The 21,913-nt window shown below is 40.0% G+C and overlaps 1 protein-coding gene across 1 annotated transcript in view; it reads left to right on the top strand.

Moving 5' to 3' along the window:
- Positions 1 to 21,450, top strand: part of RFT1 (RFT1 homolog) — a 49,685-nt gene extending 28,235 nt beyond the window's left edge. Inside the window, exons 11-13 of the mRNA XM_036737551.1 lie at positions 2,806 to 2,911; positions 18,929 to 19,178; positions 19,582 to 21,450. Of these exons, the coding sequence (XP_036593446.1) occupies positions 2,806 to 2,911; positions 18,929 to 19,178; positions 19,582 to 19,746 (521 nt within the window). The 3' untranslated portion in view covers positions 19,747 to 21,450. The remainder of the gene's footprint in view (positions 1 to 2,805; positions 2,912 to 18,928; positions 19,179 to 19,581) is intronic.
- Positions 21,451 to 21,913: the final 463 nt, after the last annotated feature.

Below are 21,913 nucleotides of genomic sequence, written 5' to 3'. Positions count from 1 at the left end.
AGTTCAAATTCAGTCTCAGGCACTTACTGTCTGTGTAACCCTGCGCAAGTTACTTAACCTCCATTTGCCTCAGTTTTATCGTCTGTAAAATGAGGATAATAATAGCACCTACTTCCCAAGATAAAATGCGATCATATTTGAAAAGCCTATTGCAAACTTTAAAGCATGATAACTTACACATATTCAACTAGGTGCCTAGCAAAAAGGAAGAGACAGAACTATACATCCGTATGTGTGTGCACATACACACATATATTGCTATATACGATTATATATATACAGAACCATTGAGTAGCCTTGGGTGGTAGGTGCCCAGGGTCACTACTAGCAGCTCCCAGGCCCCAAAGTGATTCCCTCCAGATGTCCCCAACCACGGCAGGTGAGGAGGAGAGAAGTACCAGATTGAAAGCACCAACGGAGAAAGGCAGCAGTAGGGGGATGGAGCAGAGGAACAGCACTGACTTTTTAGCTCACAGCTAGAATTCTAATTGATGAAGAAAAATCCACTATCTCCCAGGAGCAGCAAGGCCTTGATTGTTCTTCATTAGATAATTTTGATTCTAAACCGTTTTTGCATTCTGTGCTGACTTTAGAGCCTAACCCACATGTTAATCGCAGTAAGCATTTATTAAGCACCTGCTGTGTACTAGGCACTGTTCTAAGGGCTGGGGATATAAAGAAAGGCAAAAACAATCCTTGCCCGCAGGGATCCCCAACTTTAGTTCCCTTTTATAGTACCTAGCGCAACACTGTACAAAATCAGGTGCTTCATAAATGCTTTTGATTGATGACTAAGAGTGAAGAGTAGAAGACTATAAAGGTTCTGTTTTAGTGTTTCTAATTTCTTATCCTTTGCAAATGAAAGCCAAGTCTCTTCTCTGGTGAGGAGAGTTACATTTAAACTTGGTAGCCAGGTGTTTGAAGGTCATTTCTGGCGACTTCATTAAAGAAACATTACAAGTATGCTTCTTTTTTTTTTTTAAAAAATTGCTATTTTTAAAGAGCTAAATTTTTATACAAGAAGCCTTTTCCAATCTCCCTTAATGCTAGTGCCTTCCCTCTGAAATTATCTCTAATTTATCCTGTAAGCATCTTGCTCGTATGTAGTTGTTTACTTGTTGTCTCTCCCTCACCCCCATGTCCCCAGCACTCAGCACAGTGCCTGGCACATAGTAAGCATTTAATGAATGCAACTAAAAATGTGAAACAGGAGAAATTTAAGAGGCAGAAGCTGCTTATTTGTCTCTCTTTGATTTGCGCTCATCCTTCCATAGCCTTTTGCCAAATCTTTTAATCCAGGTGCTCTTTGATGTTTTTATAGGTACCGATGACTAAGATCCCATATGGTAATTGCCTTTTTTTTTTCAGAAGCCTCTTTTACCCACCTTCCCATCACAAGGGAAAGCATAATCATTCCTTCATTTCTCCAGGATGGATCTGTACTGTTACCTTACATATTTCTCTCTTTTCTCCTCCCAAAGCCAGGTTGTTCTCAGATCTGGCCCTTCATCATATGTCTAACTTTCCTTCTTCTCTAGCCTTATAATTAAGATTCTGGTCTTAGGTTATGCTTGGATGTTTTAGCTTCAGCATCTTCTCTCTTAGGGAACCCTAGTATCGCCTCAGTACCTCAACCCAAATCTGTTCTCTCATGTTCTTTGTCTCTGGGTTTTGTTTTGCTTTTTTTTCCCACTTGAAAATGGCTCGGTGTTCTCCTGTCAGATAAGCCTGGAGGCTTCTGGTGAAAGAGTTCCAGTATCCTTCCCTTTCAGCAGAGAGGGTGTAAAGGACAGGTGTAGACAGTAGCAGTGGCAATAAGGAGTCGTGCATCAGATGTAAAACTCACTTTTTGACCATGAACTTCTTAAAAAATCCAGAGGGCAAGCATTGTAGATTCTACTACAAGGGGCTTCTTCCAGCAGAGGTGGCAGGCCAGAGTACTTTGCTTTATCTTATCTCAGGCAGATACTACTGCAAGACCTAAAAAGACGTTGGGGGAATGACCCTTTCTTTAGTTAAAACTCAAGATTGGGATATTGAAATAATTCTTAGTAGTTTTCCAGACTGAATTGTTTGTATTTATTTGGCAATTTATGATCTTTGTAAAATTTGGGGGGGGGGTCCCTATGGGGACATTTCATATTAACAACCTTTATAAACAGTGGATAAATTCCAGATTCTACAAATCTGGCGCTTTAATCTCATAAAAAGGTTCCCCTTGCCTTGATAGTATCATTTAGAAACTTGTTGGCTAATTGTAAAATTGGATCTGTTTCATCTTGACCAAGAGTAAGGCACAAACTTTGGTTCTCATTGCAGATATGTGGATGTTTTGCCCCAGTTGCTTGCTTTTGACCATTGGCCCTGTGCTTTTTCTCAAAGTTTGTTCTTCATGATAGCCTCTACACTTGTGATCTCTTAGCTTTCAGGGGAGTTGCTTCTGTGTGGTGCTGAGACTAGCAAAGTTCCATGTTTATTAAAAAGTGAGAAAATCCAATTGCTATCCAAACAAGCTTTCAGCTGTCAAGGAGAAGATCTGGACTATTTGTTCATAATTGTTCTTTTGTTTTTGGCTGCTTCCTCTGTTCAGTGCCATGGAATACTGGGAATCTTTCCAAATAATTAGACTGTAGATTTGAATATGAAATCTGTAGAAACACTGGTCCTAGCAACAACAGAGAAGAGTACTGGTTTGTTTTTGTTGGTTTTCTTGTGAACATGAAATAGAAACGAAAGAAAGATGTCATGTTTTTTATCTTTCCGTTTGTGGTTTTGTTAAACTTTTGGCTGGCTTTTTGTTTCCAGGTCCTGTTCTCCTTCGATGCTATTGTTTGTATGTCCTCCTGCTTGCTGTAAATGGCGTAACTGAATGTTTCACATTTGCCTCTATGAGCAAAGAGGATGTTGACAGGTGGGTAACTTACGAATTGCAAATTTAGGGATGCCCATCAATTGGGGACTGGCTAAACAAGCTGTAGTATATGATTGTAGTGGAATATTATTGTGCTACAAGAAATGACAAGTAGGATGATTTCAGGAAAACCTGGAAAGATGCATAGTGAAGTGAACAGAACCAGAAAAATGTACATAGTAACAGTCATGCTGTCCAGTGAAGACTTGTGAATGACTTAGCTATTCTTAGCAATATAATGATCCAGAACAATCCCAAAGGACTAATGATGAAGCATACTATCTGCCTCCAGAGAAAAAACTGGTATTTGAATACAGACTGAAGCATACTATTTTTCACTTTTTTTCTTTTATTCTAGTCTTCCTGTACAAAATGACAAATATGGAAATGTTTTACATAATTGCACATGTATAGCTATCAGATATATCAGACAAATCACTATATCTGATTGCTTACCATCTCAGAGAGGGATAGAATTTGGAACTCAAAATCTTAAATAAAAATGTTAAAAAATTTGAAAAAAAGAATTGTAGATTTAGATCTTAATAAAATGAAATAATTTAACAATTTATCCACTTCAAAGTGAGGTTCTATTTCTCTTTGTATCTTTTCAAAATAATAGATTGTTGACATCCCCCACAATATAGATATGACACAATTAATATTTTATTATCAATATTACAATCCATTGAAGGCAGGGATTGTCTTTTGCCTCCTTTCGTGTGCCTGGCCCATAGTAGGTACTTAATACATTTTTATTGATTGATAATATCATATCTATTATATAAATAGGCAGCAAATTCTGTTATTCTCAGTAATTGAACATTAAGAAATTAGTCAACTTTTCCAGAATCACAAAGTAAATCTGAAGAACTAGGAAAAGAACTCATTCTCTTCCCATTCAGTGTTAACAGAACCTAGAACCACTAGGGTGGGTCAGTTACCCCTTTCACCCTAAATTCCACAAGTGGGGAGTTAGCAGTGCTCAGAAGTGCCATCTGTAGGCAAGTGTATTTGAAAATGGGAAATCAAAAGAGAAAAGTAAGAGAAAGAGGGGAGGAAGGGAAGGAAAGAGTGTTGCCTACTGTGGCCTACAGTAGTAATTGTATGGATATACTTCTGGTGCCTTCCTTATTGAATCATGGTCCCCTCTGTCTTTTACTTATCATAAGAAGTTCTTCACCTTTTGTTGCGTATTGGACCCTTTGGCAGTCTGATGAAGCCTATGGACCCCTTCTCTACATAATATCTTTTTAAAAATTCATAATTGGAGGAAATAATAAATTTTAGTTAGAGGTAAGTGAAAATAAAGATGTAATTTTTTTTCCCATCCAAGTTCACAAGACTCCCAGAAATCTCTTCATGTGCCCATGTACACATGCATCCATAACCTTAATACCAGGTTAAGAGTCCCTGACTCAGGGATACTTAAGTGTGTGTCCATATAACATTCTGTCTTGTGTCCATCTTTTGAAAGGGAAAAGTTCTTTTGGTATATTGTAATTTCAGCATTATTGAGGTTTTTTTTCCCTAGTTTTCTATATATATATATATCTACCTGTCTCTGTGTATGTGTACACGCGCGCGCGCGCACACACACACACACACACACACACACACAGCGAGAGAGTGAGCACTGAGTGCTGTATGTGAGACAGTCAGTTAAATACCAAACCTATTAAAATGGGTGGTGGGGGTGGGGAGACTCGTTATGGCCAAACTGTGGAATGTAGACACTAGCTGTTTGCTTTCCTCCCTCATCTATTCCAGCTAACTTCCATTATAATAAACCAGAGGAAATTCCTTTTATTTTGCTTGTAGTGGAGTTTCTACAACATCTACATAATTATTTTCATGTTAATATTCAGTACTCATGCTAAGCAGAGTGCCTTCCTAATGGAGCTTTCATCTGGCTTTTAATTAACTTTCTTGAAAGTTAAGATACTGTGATCCTTAAATATATTAGTCCAGCAAATTTTTCCCAGAAAATTTTCATTTCTGTTCTCTCCCACCCTTATTGTTACCTGCTCTGTGCTAAGTACTGGAGTTGATGGACACTTTAGCCCATATTCAGTCCTTACCTGCTGTTCAGTCTGGTAGGGAAATAAGAGATATACACAACTAATGATCATGTACAACAGTGCAGTAAATGCACTTGAGAGGTACAAAGCAAATTGCTGTGTGAGGTCCGAGATTTAGACAGAATCGGATTGGTTAATAGTGTCAAGATCAATAGCCAATACTTTGGATGAAAATAATTGTGGTATGGGCTATTAAATACTTTATTCCCACAGGAGTTGTGTGAAAAATAACTAAAATTATTTCATCATTTGACATTATTAACTGTGAATTTTTTTAACTAAATGGAAGAAAAACTCAATTTGGAAGATAGATATAGTACAATAAAAAATTAATGGAAAATGCAAAGGACTGGAAAAAATGAATCTTAAGTGAACCAAGCGGAGCTTGGTCAGTGTGGAAGAGAACTTTTTGGAGAGGCTGTGTTTTTGCCTTACTGTTGCAGAAAATAAACCTAGATGTCGTATTCTTTATACCTCTCAGTCAGCTGCGTGACTGTGAAGATGTGGTCTGCTGTAGAGAACGGGGTGGTAGCAAAAGTCTGGTTATAGATTCCCTTTCTCATACTTTCATCAAGGACAATCTTGGTACCTACATAGACCAGCCTCTTAAAGATTTGAGAGAGGTGGGAAAGTGGGTAAATGGATCTTTAGGGAAATTCATTCAAACACTGATTAAGGGCCTACTTCTGTGTGCCAAGCACTCCAGGAGGTACTAGAGATAGGAAGGTGTATTAGGAAGGCAGAGTTTATAATCTCAAAGAGGATCATAAACATGTCTGAAACGTTCGGAACCGCCGGATATAAGAAACTCTCAAAGTAGAAGGCAGAAGAATCAAAACATTTATTTAGGCTCCACAGTAACCAACCCATGAACCAGCAACCCCATTTTGATATATTGATCAAAAGCTTCCAGGCCCAATAAGTACGCCTTGAAAGAGTAACCAGGAGGCTACAGAGAAGCATGATTGCGTAAAGCAAAATCATGTTTCCCCCTCTATTGTAATAAGATTACCCACTGGACTGAAGTCTTTGTTCAGCTTCCTCCCGTAGGTCAGCTCTGCTACTGGCAGCTCCTGCTTCAGCTGTGGCTGTGGCTGTAACTGTTACTGTAACTGTCGCTGTAACTGTCTCTGGCTCCAACCGGAAAAGGAAAAGAGGATCTTCAAGCTGTCCTCTCCCCTCTTATAGAGTTTTTGACATCATCAAGCACCGCCTGAACGACCAGGGCCGATTGGTTCTTGACTTGGCCCCTCCCCCTAGTGTAGCCGTTAACACCTCCCCTCAGCCAGCCCCATGACTCATCACACAGGAAGTTCTGGTCCTGCCCCGGAAGAGCAAGCCACAGTGTCCAGAGGCTCAATGAGGTAAGCTGAGTCATTCAAAGAAAACAAAGGCCATTCTGGCTACACTCCACCCCTTGTTATAGGATACATAATCTAATCAGCCATGTATCCTAGAACATACATTGTGATCCAATTACAAAGGAAACTAAAACATATCATTCATTATAAAGCAAAACATATCATTTGGTGACATTCCTAAATATTGGTTTACGATTCAAATGTGATCCACCCCTAGGTCCCAGCAAGATAATCTCTTCAATCAATCATCCCCAAAATAATTATTAATAATTCAAATGTCCACCCCTAAATCCTTGTATCCATTACATAGAATCAATAATATTATAACAATAAAACAACACAGCAAGGATAACACAAAATAAGTAAACAGAACACTATCATCATTTCCACCCCCCTTGAACGATTGGGGCTCAAAATCTTGGGGTGAGGGGTGAAGGTCTCATTTTCCATAGCTTCTTCATGCTGAAATTGGATGTAGAGATGGCCCTGCCCCCAAAAAGTCCCATTCCAGAAGTCATTTCTTTAACGAGCTGGCAGGAATTCCAAGAATGCTACATGCTTAGGCAGTCACCGGAAAGTGCAGGGTGCTTAAGCCTGAAGGAAACAAAACTAGCAACAAGGTTAGCCAAAACAAAGGACAAAAAGAATAGACAAGTATGGACTATAATTCTTCAAATAAAATCATCTCAAGTTTGGTTGAGATTTCAGTTATGCAAAGATCCAACATCAGAGCCAAACTCAGGTGGGAAATGTTTCTTTTCAAAAGGAACATAATGAGGAAGCCAAGAGGATCCCACCCTAGATATAGACTAAGATTGTCCTCCCAGCCTTTCCCCAAATGTACAAGTTTTCATCCGTTAATCACACAAAGTTACCTTTCCTCTGAGTGGCTTATGGCATTTACCAGCATCAGCCATACCTGTGGAGTCTGTGAATCTATTATTATAACCTATTCACGGTAAAATATATGGTTCAGGGGTACGATTTGGTAATTATTTTCCCCTGAATAGACAACTGTTACAGTGTTGTCCTTCCCATGGGCTATAACTTCTGCAGCCTTTGGAATATCATCTGGCTTCCGTTTTACCCATACCTTAGCTCCTGACTTTATTCTATCAATGGAGCAAGACCCTTTTGCCCCTCTAGTAGTTATTTTGGGAGGAGGGTCAGTTTTCACAAAGGGTATTTTTTCACAGGGGATAATAATGACTTGAACCATCCTATCATTTCTACAAAATTGTACAGGTTTTTTACCCATATTCTGGAGTGTCACAACAATTTCTTTTTGATAATTAGAATCTATCACTCCAGCCAATACATGTATTCCTTGAGCCGCTAATCCTGGTTTAGGTAATATCCGTCCAAGATGATTCTTGGGGATTCTCATACATACTCCAGTAGGGGTTTTTCTTATCTCTTTCCTATTTAACCTAAAATTCTCTATGCAATGTAAATCATATCCTGCTGAACCAGGTGTTCCTGGACTTGGTAGTGGGACATCTTCCCTCACAGTCCAAAATTCAATGTTGTGGATCTCACATGTTTGCTGTTCTCTGATCTGCAGATTTGGGGTCATCATTCTGGCTAGAGGTGTACTTCCCCCTAAGGGCCTATTATTCAAATTACGTAAGGCAATAGACAAATTATCCTTCCAATGTCGATATGAATTATTTGAGCTTAATTTTCTCAGCTGTTCTTTCAACAATCCATTCATTCTTTCAATTAGCCCAGATGCTTGTGGGTAATATGGAATATGATATATCCATTCTATATTATTCAACACACAATATCTTTTCACTTCTTTGCCCTTGAAATGTGACCCATTGTCACTTTGAATCTGCATTGGGGTTCCATAATATAAACTTACAATATCTAGAGTTTTACAGGTGTTTTTCTGAGTTGCGTCTTTATAAGGACAAGCCACTAGTACACCTGAATAGGTGTCAACACACGTACATACATATTTACATCCTTTATCCTGGGGTAGTGGGCCAATATAATCTATCTGCCAAATTTGGGCTGGAACTTTTCCCCTTGCTATTTCTCCAGTAACTATCCTAGGAAGAGTTCGTTCTTTTTCTAATTGGCATATACAACACTCCTCTGTTATTTGTTTTAACAACGCATGAGAAATACTGATACCTCGATCCTGTGCCCATCGATGGGTGGCCTGGACCCCTAAATGGCCAGCAGTCTGGTGGACCCATCTTGCTAAGGCTGGGTCATCAGTTGGAGTCGGAGTAGGGACAATACATTCAGTAGCAATCTTTGCTAGTCGATCCGCATGTGCATTGTACTCACGTTCTGGTGTGGTTAGGGTTGCATGAGCATCAACATGAAAAACTGACAGATCTGTAACCAAAGACATGTCCCATATATTTTCCCATAACTCTTTACCCCAAACTTGTTTGCCATGAATCTCCCAATTCTGATTCCTCCATATAGGCATCCACGTAGCTAATCCATTAGCTACTGCCCACGAGTCAGTAAATATATGACACTGTCCTCCTTTCTCTGCTCTGATGGCCTGATGCACTGCCATCAGTTCAGCATATTGGCTACTTCCACCTATCCCAGAACTTTCCAGAGTTCTCCTTGTACAGGGGTTATAGGCTACTGCTTTCCAATGTCTCTTCTGTCCTAAATATTTTGCTGTCCCATCAGTAAACCAAGCATGTTTCTTCTGTTCTTCATTTAGTCCGTCATATCCATTATTCCATTTCACTAAGGATGGTACCATCTGTTGCTTAGATTCAAGGGGCTTTTCATTGCTCTCAGTATCAATGTTCGCCACAGATTCATGTAGAGCAGAAACTCCATTTTTGCCTGCTCTGGACCTATTCTGAATATACCACTTCCATTTGATTATGCTTGCCTCTTGTGCATGTCCAATTCTGTGAGAAGCTGGGGTACTCATTACCCAAGTCATAATTGGAATTCCAGGCCTTAATACCACTTCATGACCCAGAGTTAGTTGCTCAGTTTCTACTAAAGCCCAATATGCAGCTAACAGCTGCTTCTCAAAAGGTGTATATTGCACTCCAGATGAGGGCAGTTTCCTTGACCAAAAGCCTAAAGGTACACTTCGGCTTTGTTGTTTTTGCCACAGACTCCAATTTGCATAGTCATCTTGTACAGTCACTTGTAACTCCACTGGCCCATTTTGCATAGGCCATAAGTCTAGAGCTAATTGAATAGCAGCCTTTGCTTCCTCAAAAGCTCTACTTTGTTCAAGTCCCCAGTCAAATTCATATTTCTTTCTGGTGACTTTATACAAGGGTTTTAAAATCTGTCCCAAATGTGGGATGTGGTGTCTCCAATAACCAAACAGCCCTATGAACTTTTGGGCCTCTTTCTTATTGGTAGGGGTGGGAAAATCCTGGATTTTTTGTCGAGCTTGTGGGAGAATTTCTCGCAGTCCTCTATTCCACTGTATCCCCAAGAATTTTACAGTTTGAGCTGGCCCTTGAACCTTTGCGGGGTTGATTTCCCATCCTTTGCTTTTCATATGGTCAATTAATAATGCTAAACTCTCCTCCACCTCCTTTATATTCTTTCCCTGTATCATGATGTCATCTATGTAATGTGTAAGCTGTACACCAGGTAACTTTAATTCATCCAAATGTTCAGCTACAATCCTGTGGCAAATAGTTGGGCTATGAATATATCCTTGCGGCAGGCGTGTAAATGTATACTGTCGGCCTTGCCAAGTAAAAGCAAACTGATTCCATTGCTTGGGGTCTATTGGGATTGTAAAGAAGGCATTGGCCAAATCAATAACTGCATACCAAGTCCCTTCACGTTTTTGTATTCTCTCTATTAAAGTAACCGTGTCTGGGACAGCAGCATACAAGGGAGGAGTCACTTTGTTCAGCTGTCTATAATCTACTGTCATCCTCCATGTTCCATCTGACTTTCGGACTGGCCAGACAGGGTTGTTCCATTGAGTAGTTGTAGGGACTAACACTCCTGCCTCAACACATTCTCTTATAGTGTTGGCAATTTCATCTTGCCCACCTGGCACACGATATTGCCTCAAAGTAATTACTTCAGAAGGTTCGGGCAAAGTGATTGGATCCATCTTGATTTTCCCCACTAAGACTGCATTAATGCCTATTTTCCTCACAGCAAATTGGTATTTCCCTTGAGGTAAATTTAAGGTCATACCCTTCAATATGTCTATTCCAATGATGTATTCGGGAATAGGCACAATAACCACACTATATTCTTTCTTGGGCAACTGTCCAATTTTCATCATTAATTTAACTTGCCTGGCTGATATTTCAGTCCCTCCTAGTCCTGTAATGGTAATAGGAGTTCCATGGCTGAACTTGTCTGGATTTCCATAAATAAGGGTGGCCTCGGCCCCAGTATCTATTAATGCCTCAGTTACCGTACTTGACCCATTTTTCCAATATATGGTCAAGTTAATGTGAGGTCTGCAATCCAGCTTACGTATTTCCTTAATTTGGGCTGGGGCCTGGCCTGTTCCCTAGTATTCCCTTTCATGTGATTCACTTGGGTATGAAGGTTCAACATCTGTAGCATTTGCAGGAGCAGTTCTTATTTCCCTATCTCTCCTGTTATCAAGGCCTTTATCTCTGTACATTCTATATAATTCATTGGTTGGAATTCCATCTATCATTTCAAAACCTACCCCTGCTCTCAATAAAGCAGTAAACATTTCTTTCCTTGTTACTCTCCTTTGGCGCCAAGTTTGCTGGTTATTCACCCTTCTCTCTCGAGGAGATCTATCCCTTCCCCAGTCACCTAAGTCATGTAACTGTAAAATCTTATTTATCACTGTTGTAAGACGGCTCCCTACTTCTCCAAGTAATAAATTCAAAATTAGTTGTTTATAAGCAGGGGGAGCTGTCCTAATTATTAAATTCCTATGAGGCAGTTCCATTGAATCATTGTAATATTTGTCTGCAGTTCCTATCATAATGGCAGTCTTCATTACCTCCTCCTTTAGTCTCATGATACAATCTCTAAGTGAATACCAGGGTCTGTGCTCAGTGGGCCACATAGAATCAGTAGCATATCTCTTATTGCATCCCACAGCGGCTAATGCCAACAGAGTAGTCCTGCTATCACCATCTCCTTGCTGATGATGTTCCCTAAAAGCTTGTTGAACTAGAGGATCATGGCTGATACCTATGAATCTCATGCAGTCTGTCCCATCTACTGATATTCCACTGGCCCCTTGATCACTGAGTCTTACCATCCAAGATATCAATGGTTCTCCTATTCTTTGGCTGAATCTACTCAAAATATCTGTGACCTCTTGCGGTGAGAAATCTTCCTGAATTTCCCTTGTAACTGAATCTTCACCTCGGGTTTCTGTCTTCCTCCTTTGTATGGGTCGAGCCCTTGTCTGATCATTTAACCATCTCCTATTCTCTGTGTGAGGCACATCCTGAACCCCAGTAGTGTTTTGTGCCTCAGCCCCTAACATTGTCTCATTCTCCCCCCACTCACTTCCTCTGCCACCATGGCTAGGACGAAGCAGGCAGTCAGGCTCTTTCTGGGCTGGGTTGAAATGCACTCTGGGCTTTTTTGGTCTCCTGTTGCTCTTAGCCACATTAATAGAAAAGTTCTCATTTGAGTCAGTTTGGTCTCCTGCTATCTGAGATTCCCCTTCTTCCTGTGGGGTAGGAGTGCCCCCATGTCTTTCACTTAATCTCAATCTTTCGTATACTAGCCGGTAGGCTGATAACACTATCCAGCTTTGCCTAGATAGTGATGCCCCTGACTGAATCCCAACTTCTCGTAAACACTTTTCCAAATCCCTAGGATCTCCTCTCCGTAGCCTTGGTTCCCAGTTTTCACAGGGTCCAGCTTTTTTAGCCAATTCTTTTGCTAGGGAGGAATAAAATGGATCCTCCCATCCTGGGATATTCATCTCTTCCTCTGGAATTGTTCTGCTTCTAAATAGAGATCTTATACCTAGCGATCCCATCCTCGTCGCCAAATGTATTAGGAGGGCAGAGTTTATAATCTCAAAGAGGATCATAAACATGTCTGAAACGTTCGGAACCGCCGGATATAAGAAACTCTCAAAGTAGAAGGCAGAAGAATCAAAACATTTATTTAGGCTCCACAGTAACCAACCCATGAACCAGCAACCCCATTTTGATATATTGATCAAAAGCTTCCAGGCCCAATAAGTACGCCTTGAAAGAGTAACCAGGAGGCTACAGAGAAGCATGATTGCGTAAAGCAAAATCATGTTTCCCCCTCTATTGTAATAAGATTACCCACTGGACTGAAGTCTTTGTTCAGCTTCCTCCCGTAGGTCAGCTCTGCTACTGGCAGCTCCTGCTTCAGCTGTGGCTGTGGCTGTAACTGTTACTGTAACTGTCGCTGTAACTGTCGCTGTAACTGTCGCTGTAACTGTCTCTGGCTCCAACCGGAAAAGGAAAAGAGGATCTTCAAGCTGTCCTCTCCCCTCTTATAGAGTTTTTGACATCATCAAGCACCGCCTGAACGACCAGGGCCGATTGGTTCTTGACTTGGCCCCTCCCCCTAGTGTAGCCGTTAACACCTCCCCTCAGCCAGCCCCATGACTCATCACACAGGAAGTTCTGGTCCTGCCCCGGAAGAGCAAGCCACAGTGTCCAGAGGCTCAATGAGGTAAGCTGAGTCATTCAAAGAAAACAAAGGCCATTCTGGCTACAGAAGGCAAGAACAAAACAGCCTTTGCTATCAGAGAAGCCACTAGGGAGCACCACAGCACACAGAACTCACAGCCTGGAGTCAGGAGGACCTGAGTTCAAATTCGTCCTCAGGCACTTACTGTATGACCCTGGGCAAGTCACTTCACCTCTGTCTGCCTTCGTTTCCTCAACTGTAAAATGAGGATAATAACAGTACCTACCTCCCAAGAAATAGTGAGAACCAAATAAGATAATATTTGTAAAGCGCTTATTAGCACAGTGCCTAGAACACAGTAAGCACTGAATACATGCTTATTCCCTTCCAGAAGAGGCTTCATGTAGAAAGTACCACCCGAGCTGAGAGCTGGAGGAAGCTAGGGATTCTGAGAAGCAAAGATTGCATTCCAGGTATGGGGGACTACTTGCTCAAAGGTGCAAAGAAGGGAAAGGAAGGCCGAGTTTGCAGAAAAGGAAATAGGCCGGCGTGACTGAAATGTAGTTTTTGAAGGGGATCATATGGAATGAGTAAGAAAATCAATCAGTAAGCATTTATAAATTGCTTACTATGTGACAAGCGTGGTGTTAAGTGTTGGGGTTACAGAGAGGGGTAAAAACAGCCCCTGCCCTCAAAGGAACTAACATTCTAATGGGGGAGACAGTGTTTATGTAAATAGATATAAACAAGGGAGGTTAAATGGGAGCCACTTGGCCCTAAACCCCAGGCTGAGGAGTATATATTTTACCCTTGAGGCAAATGAGAACTACTAAAGATTTTTGAGGAAGGGGTAGACATTTTTCATACCTACGTACAAGGAATAGTAATTTGGTAGCTGTGTGGAAAATAGATTGGAAAGTGAAGAATTAGAAACAGGGAAACCAATTAAGAGGCTTTTTGCTTTTAGTCCAGGCAAGAGGTGATGAGGGCTTGAACTTAGAGTAGCAGCTCTGCAAATAGAGAAGAGGGGTAGATGCCAGAGGTGATGTAAAGGGAGAATTGGTAGGATTTGGGATCAGATAGATGTCAGGTGGGGGAGAAGGGAGAGTCAGTTACTACCTGGGTGACTGGAAAAACTTTAGTGTCCTCAATGGAAATTGAGAAATTTGGAGGAGGGGTAGGTTTAGGTGGAAGATACTGAATTCCATTTTGGGCATGTTAAGTTTGATATGCCTAAAATGGCATCCAGGAGGCAGTTGATGATATGGGACTAGAATTCAGGAGAAATTAGGGCTGAATGTACGGATATGGGAACTGTCTGAATAAACCAGTAAACACTAAGCACCTGGTATGTGCTAGGTATTGTGGATATGAATCCAAAGAATGAAATCCTTACTCTCAGTCTTTTTTTTACACTTGAAAGTATTTTATTTGTGAAGATAGTTTTGAACATTCATTTTTATAAGATTTTAAGTTCCAATTTTTTTTCCCTCCCTCCCTTCTCTCCCTCCTCCCCAAGACAGCAAGCAATCTGATTTAGGCTATACATGTACAATCATGTTAAAGATATTTCCACATTGGTGATGTTGTGAAAGAAGAATCAGAACAAGATGGAAAAACCATGAGAAAGAAAAAACAAAAGAAAAGTGAAAATAGTGTGCTTCAGTCTGCATCGAGACTCCGTAGTTTTTTCTCTGGGTGGGGATAACATTTTCTGTCACAGGTCTTTTGGTGTTGTCTTAGATCACTGTGTTGCTGGGAAGAGCCAAGTCTATTACAGTTCATCGTTGCACCATATAAGCAGCTTGCATTCTAGTGGGAATTGAGCCCATGAGAGCGGGTGGAGTCACTAAAAGAAACGGGGTCCTGAGAAGTAAGAACCTCGGACAGCTCTTTAGGGGACACCCAAGGAAGCTGGATGGGGACAGATCAGAGGAGTCAGAGAAGGGGCAGGTAGGTGCAGCAGGAAAGAGCAGTATCACAAGCCACAGGAACAGAAGGATCCAGGAGAAGGATTTGATCAAGAGTATCGGGTGATTCAGAGAGTTCCTTAGAGAAAGCAAGTTCAATCAAGTGGTGAGGTCACAAGCTGGAGTCTGAGAAATTGAGAAGCAAGGCTTTGTGAGCGGCAAGGGTAGATGACTCTTTGAGAATTTTGGCTGCAAAAAAGGAAAAGAAATAGAAGACATCAGTTTAAGGGTTTAGCAGGGACAAATAAGTCTTTAAAGGATAGGGCCACCATGGCATGCTTTAGGCAGGCATGCAGGAGCCAACGAGTAAGGAAAAATTGTCGATGATCAAAAGAGAGGAAACAAGCAAGATGGCACAAAGAAAAAAAGATTCCAAGATGATGAAAAAAAATGGTTGGCATGAATTCCAAAAAAATGGCAAATGAGAAGACATTAGTACTCATAGTTTTCCTTTCCAACTCGATCCATGCCCATTCATATTTGAAAATTTTACTATATATACTGGCATTCACTTGAACACTCTGGCCTCCCAATTAATCAGCATCCTCAAGTACTATCACCTTGATCTTCACTCATCCTCATCATGCACAAGGATAGCCACATCTTAGACCTCATCATTACCCATGACTGTGCTACCTTCATGATTTTGAAATCCCTCCTCTGATATTCCCTCCTCTAATCATAAGCTCCTGTATTACCGTCTCTCCCTCTACTTCCCTCACGAGGAGCCTCAGTCCCTCTGATCCATTCTTTTCCTCCAGTCCCTCTCTCCCCACCCCCTGTTTTTGTCTCTTTCTTTCCTTAATGGTTTTGACCTTAGAATAACTAAATCTGTATAGCAATTTAAGGTTTACAAGCCTTTTATATAGATTATTTCAAGTAAACCTCAACACATCCCATGAATCCTTTGAATCCTGAACCCTTTGCCTCCCCATCCCATCATTGTTCACAACTTGCCAAACTCCATCTTTGTGTTACCCCACCTTCCTTCACAACTACTTACATGCTGCTCAACACTGCTAGACAAAGCCACATAATCATTTTTTCATTATCTTGGAATCTTGTTTTCTTTGTGATATCTTGCTGTGCATTCCAGAGTGCCTTTAAATTTGTCTGCATGTATTTAGTTTTGTCCATCTGCTTTTTCCAATCATTTTTGTTCCGTTTCTGTATCCTCATATAATAGACACACACTGAAGTCCAAATGTGGCAGTTCCAGTGTCATTGAATGAAGACCTTCATTTCACTCCTATTTGTCTTTTTTCCTTTCAATTCTCCTGTATCATTTTGGTCAGCAAGGAATGTGTGCAGGGGGAGTGATGTGTAAGAAGACTAGGAAGGTAGGAAGAGTTTTAAATGCCAAATGGCAGAGTTCACATTTGATCTTAGAGGCAATAAGGAGCCACTGGAGTTTATTGAGTAAGGGCATGACATCACCCAACCTGCACTTGAAGAAAATTACTTTGGTGGCTCTGTGGTGAATGGATTGGAGTAAGGAGGGACTGAAGGCAAGGAGACCAATTAGGAGACTATTGCAGTAGTCCTGGCAAAAAGGAATGAGGGCCTGCACTAGGGTAGTGGCCATGTGAGTAGAGAGAAGAGAATAGAGTGTATACAAGAGATGTTGTAGAGATAGAAACAATATTTGGCAACAAACTTGCTATGTGGGGCATGTGAAAGTGAAAAATTCAGGATTCACTAAGGTTGCGGACCTTGGTGACTTCAAGGATGACAGTGTCCTCGACTATAATAGTGATGTTTGGAAGAAGATGTGTCTGGAGGGAAAGATAATGAGTTGCGTTTTTGACATGTTGAGTTTGATATGTCTACAGGACATGTAGCTGGATATGGAATAGTAGCTCCTTTGAATTAATATTTTTTAGTTACTTAACATTACTATTTTAGCAGATTTAATAAATTTTTTGAAGTTGACTTCTCAGAATATTTTACATATATATATATATGAATTTTTATTCCATCTTATTAAGCAATCTATCATATTTAGAACAATGGAAGAAGTTTATATATGTAGAGACTGACTCCAAAAGATGCATAAAATGACATTTAATTTGTTAAACTCTCTTCACTGTTCAAGCATGGTGTCTTTTTTTGAAATCTCAGTTTTTCTGCTAAGTCCAAGTTTTAAGTCTAATCTCTTTTTAGTGTTGAGAAAGAAGCATTAAAAATTAATTTTCTGTTTATGTTAACTAGGTCTTAAAGAACAATAATTACTGTCACCATGTAATAATTTTACATTGATTGAGAAAGTGGTATTTTAATGACTTCTTTCACATTTGCATTTCTGCCCCAGAAGTATATGATGCTTTTAAGATGGTGAGCTCTGGTTGGAACTAATTGGGAAGTGCAGCAGCTGTACATGGCTCTTCTGATGGAAGACAGCAGGGCTCTTCATTATCAGCTGTACCAGAGCAGCCCAAAAGTTGCTCACTCTAGCATTCTAAACTGAGCAGGTTATAATATGGAATTAATCTCTGCTTTCATGGGTTAGTTATTAGTTCCATCCATTTTACCATTTACTAGGAGACATGACTTTGAGAGTTTTTTGAAGCTGTTCATTCCATGCCAAGGAATGGTATATTAGTCAGGCCTTCCCAAGACATAGCTTCAGAGAAATGGGGAATTATAACAGGTAACATAAATAACAGCTTCTTAATTGGAAAAAATGTCAAAGAAGTAGGCTACCATTGGCCTGAGTATTAGCTGCAGTGTAAAGTTGGTCTTTGTAACTGCTGGTCATTTAATGAAGAAACTGCCTCATGCATTGGGTTCTAGTTCCAGTCCTGTCACTGGCTTGTTCTGTGACTCTGAACAAGTTCCTTCCCGTCTATCGGCTTTTGTGCTGTCTTCTGTAAGATCAGCAGATTAGACTACATGACCTCTGAGCACCCTTCCAGCCCTGACATTTAATGGTGTTTGTGGCTTCTGCTCTCAGATTGTCCAGTAAGACTTTCTGTCCTGGGTGAGAAGAAAATAAGCTCCTTTTCTAGAAGCCTAGATAGAGGGCCAATTATTGAGACTCTCTTTTCAGTTCCTTCTTCAACTGGTAAGACAGGGATCCATGAAGGGTTGGTTTGATTCAGCCAAACAAAAGCACAGAGACAGAGAAATGTTAGAAGGGCACAGTTCTGCCAAACACTTTATTATGTGAACCCAGTCACATGTTTGAAGTGGCACTGAAAGTAACTTAATAATTGCAGCATTTATAGACTAGAAGAAATCCATGGGATTGGAAGGTTGTTAATAGTTCCACCATGACTTAGTGTAAGGCTCATTTCCTCTGGGTCTTAGTTTCCCTTATTTAAGGAATGAATGTCTTAAAGTGCCTATAAAATCATGTAGGTAATAAAAAAAATATAAAACATGGATAGAATACAAAGCATTATGTATCTCCATTTCCAAGTTTATAAAATTGAAGAAATTGTACTAGAAAATCTCTCTGGTCCTGTTAACCCTCACAAAATTTGTGAGTCTTTGTGTATGTGATTATAATATGTGTTTGTTAAGAAAGCACTAAAGAAAATTCATTCATTAGGGCATTATCTACATTTCTAGTATGAAATTTAATCCTCATTTTAAAATAAAATATTCTGCCTTGATTAAAACTGTCAGTGCCTGTGACAGTTTTATTGAGTTTTGCATTATGTTTGAATTTCATATTCATTCTTGTCATTCACAACAGGGACTCAGCCAATGTTTTTATGTGCACTAATAAATGAAAAGGCCCCACTTAAACCATTAATTTTTGGTTTAAAACTTAGGGGAAACTGTGATTTTATATTTCCCAATTCCTTTCTGTCCTACTAGATCTGTGATATGTATTATATGTTCAAAGCATAATATTGTTGAAATTTGGTGAGTGCTAATTTACTTCTGCCTAATTATTTAGAGAGTGTCATTTCTGTCTTTAAAAAGAATAAAGGAAGGCTAAAGTTGTTATGTATAGATGATATTAGCAGCTTGTTTAGTTTCATTTGCTTCCCTCTCTCACAGGCACAACTTCATCATGCTGGTCCTGTCGTTCACGTTCTTGTTGTCTTCCTATTTCCTGACCAAGTGGCAAGGCAGTGTGGGCTTCATATTTGCCAATTGTTTGAACATGGGGATTCGAATTGCACAAAGCATACGTTATATCTATAGGTACTACAGAGAGAGTCCTCACAGGCCGCTGGTAGGCCTGCTTCCTTCACCATTTCTAGTTGTGGTCTATGTGCTCAGTGGAGTGATTACTGGAATTTCAGAGGTAAGCTTCCCTCCTTTTTTCACGTTGTGGCTCAGACCATAGCCCTGTTTGTTTCAGTGCTGTCTAACTTGAGGTACTTGTCAATATAAGTGTTTCACATATCCCCCTCAGCTTTGGACTTTGTTCTTCCTATGTATGTACTTTGTCAGTGATAGACCATGCAATAAAGTGTCAGGCTTGCGGGCATAATAGATTAAGTTCTTGTTAATCGATTTGAAAAAAAAACTAGAGAGAACAAGATCTTTATTTTTCCATCAGTTACTCCTAGAATATGGGCTGTCTCTCAGGTTTTTTAATGTCACGGAGTTATTTATGGTCCTAGTGGAACTTCTGGAATGAAATGTTAGGAGGATTGGATTGGGCTGTAGGCCCCTGGCACTAATGATGTTTTCTTTCCCTCTAGGTGTTTCTGTGCTGTGAGAGAGGCTGGCTGGCCAGGTTTCTGCACATCATTGTGGGGGCTTTGTGTTTGGGAGCTACCCTTGTGACCATATTCTTCACAGAGACCAAGCTGATCTTCTTTATTCGGACTCAGTTCCTACCCAAATACACACAGAAAAAAACATGAACATATAGGAGGACCAGTTCCTATATTTAGTTCTGCAGGCCTATCAGAATGGTTTGTGGTACAGAGACTCATTTCCTGTTCAAAGGAAGAAATGTCATTGAATAAGAATCCACTGAGATTCTGGTATTAACAAAACGATAAGTTTATAAGAAACTAGAAAATGGGAACCCATTGGGAAATAGTAGGCATAATATTTGGTTTGTTTTCCAGTCTATTTGGAGTTTTAAATGTTAATGAAGGATATAATTTTGAAACAGATCAGAATAATAGTAGCATTTTCAATTGTCTTTTCATCATCTTGTACTAATTTGTGTTTTTTTCTTTGTTGATTCCTTTTTGATATGATCTAGCTTAATAGCCAAGTATATAATCTCTGATTTCTCTAGAGTTGAGTAAACTTAGGGCTCTCCAAAAGAGATCTGATCATTTAATTATTCTTAAAAACATTTAATTCTTTTCCCCAAGAAAGGAAGAATGCAGAGTTTTGCTTATAGAACAAAAACTAAGATATTTGAGTGATGCTTTTACTGACTTTAGCCATCAATGTATAGTCTTTTCTTTTAGAGAAGAACAAATGTCATTCATCCCACAAGTCAGGAAAAAGAAGCATATAGTCTTTCTGAGATGTATGTTTCTAAGACACTTGAATTATTAGGAAATAAAGAGAAATTCAGGAAAGTAAAATATAGAATTCGAGGTAGAAGAAGTATGGCATTTACCTTAGCTGACTATGAACAACTAGACTAACCATCTTAGAACATGGGATTTTGAAGAGAGATAACCAGAATGAGCTGCCTTTGGCTCTTCAGGAAGATGTTGCCTTTGTAGCCGACTTGCTCTTTTTATAGGTAATGAAAATGGTGTAGAAAAGCAGCCCTCATTTACCATATTTCTTTTCCATGTTTCTCCCTCCTAGAAAACAAAATGGTTTTAATAGTGTCGTAACAGTGTCAATAATCAAACGTCTGTGACTTTTGTTGGCATGAAAACTCTTTCCACTGACTCAAATTGTAGCCTGTTTATAACTTAGTAGAGAAGTTTTAGACAGTTGTAGGAAGCTCAGATACATTCAGTAACTTGCCTGTGGTCACACAGCTGCTAAGTCTTCCCGACTTCTTTTTACCTCCTAAGCCTTGCTCTCCTTTGTTGTAACAAGTACCATTCTGACACTTTATTCGTGAAAGATTTTGCCTTTGCCACATGACCAACTCCAGTCGTTGGCATAATTATTTCTACCTTTAGTTATTATAATAAATATGATAAATTTCCAGGCTAACCCAAGAATAGAGCCGACCCATGATGCTCAGAGAGTAGAATGGTATATAGAACAGTAATGGAAATTCAGTCGCAATCATTCAGCCATCCATTTGACTAAGACTTACAGAGCTCACGCATACTGTGTGCAAGGCCATGTGCTAAACACTATGGGACATCAAAAGATGGAGAAGACACTTTCATGAGTTACCCCACATTAGCCATGTAAGAATTGACAAAAGATGGGCCTCATTTAGACCTCTAAATAGATCTACCTGGCTTTGCAAAAGTAAGTCTTCTATAAGCTCCCCAAACCCACGGTCCTCTGCCAGCAGAATAAACTCCAGGTTGCCCCCATTACGCCACACCCTCCCTAGTCATTGTTCTGAAGACTTAGGCTGCCATTTAAAACTTTTTCATCAACTTCCCAAGTTCCTTGGTGCGAGAAGTCTACCAACCCTTTGATCCGCCTGTGGAGGTAGGAATGTGGTAAGTCAGATTCTCTCATTCTACTGGGCTAGATTCCTAGTTCCTGTCTTCATTCCCACTTCCATTCTCTTCCTTATATTCCTGATCTCAGTGGGATTCAACACATTTTGCCAGCCTGGATTCTGGGTTACCACTTGCCTGTGGTCTGTTGGTTTCTGCCCCCCAAAACAGCTTTGCCTTCACTTGTATTTTTAATAGATTATTTAATGATTTCTTTCATTTTTGTCACCTAGATTTCCCCTTGTAACTCCTCTCTCTCCCCCAAGAGCCATCCCTTATAACAAAGAATTTTTTAAAAAGAAAAAAAGAGGAATAAGAGAATTTGCATTATTAAGTTCACCAGCTACCCTACTGCTTCAGGGCATGATCCTTAAAGACTTAGAGCTCTGCCCCTAGTTGTTTAATGCACTGGGACCATTTGCTT

Source organism: Trichosurus vulpecula, chromosome 9 (genome assembly GCF_011100635.1).
Source record: "Trichosurus vulpecula isolate mTriVul1 chromosome 9, mTriVul1.pri, whole genome shotgun sequence".
Lineage (NCBI taxonomy): Eukaryota > Metazoa > Chordata > Mammalia > Diprotodontia > Phalangeridae > Trichosurus > Trichosurus vulpecula.
This window is presented reverse-complemented; position numbering and strand designations above follow the sequence as displayed.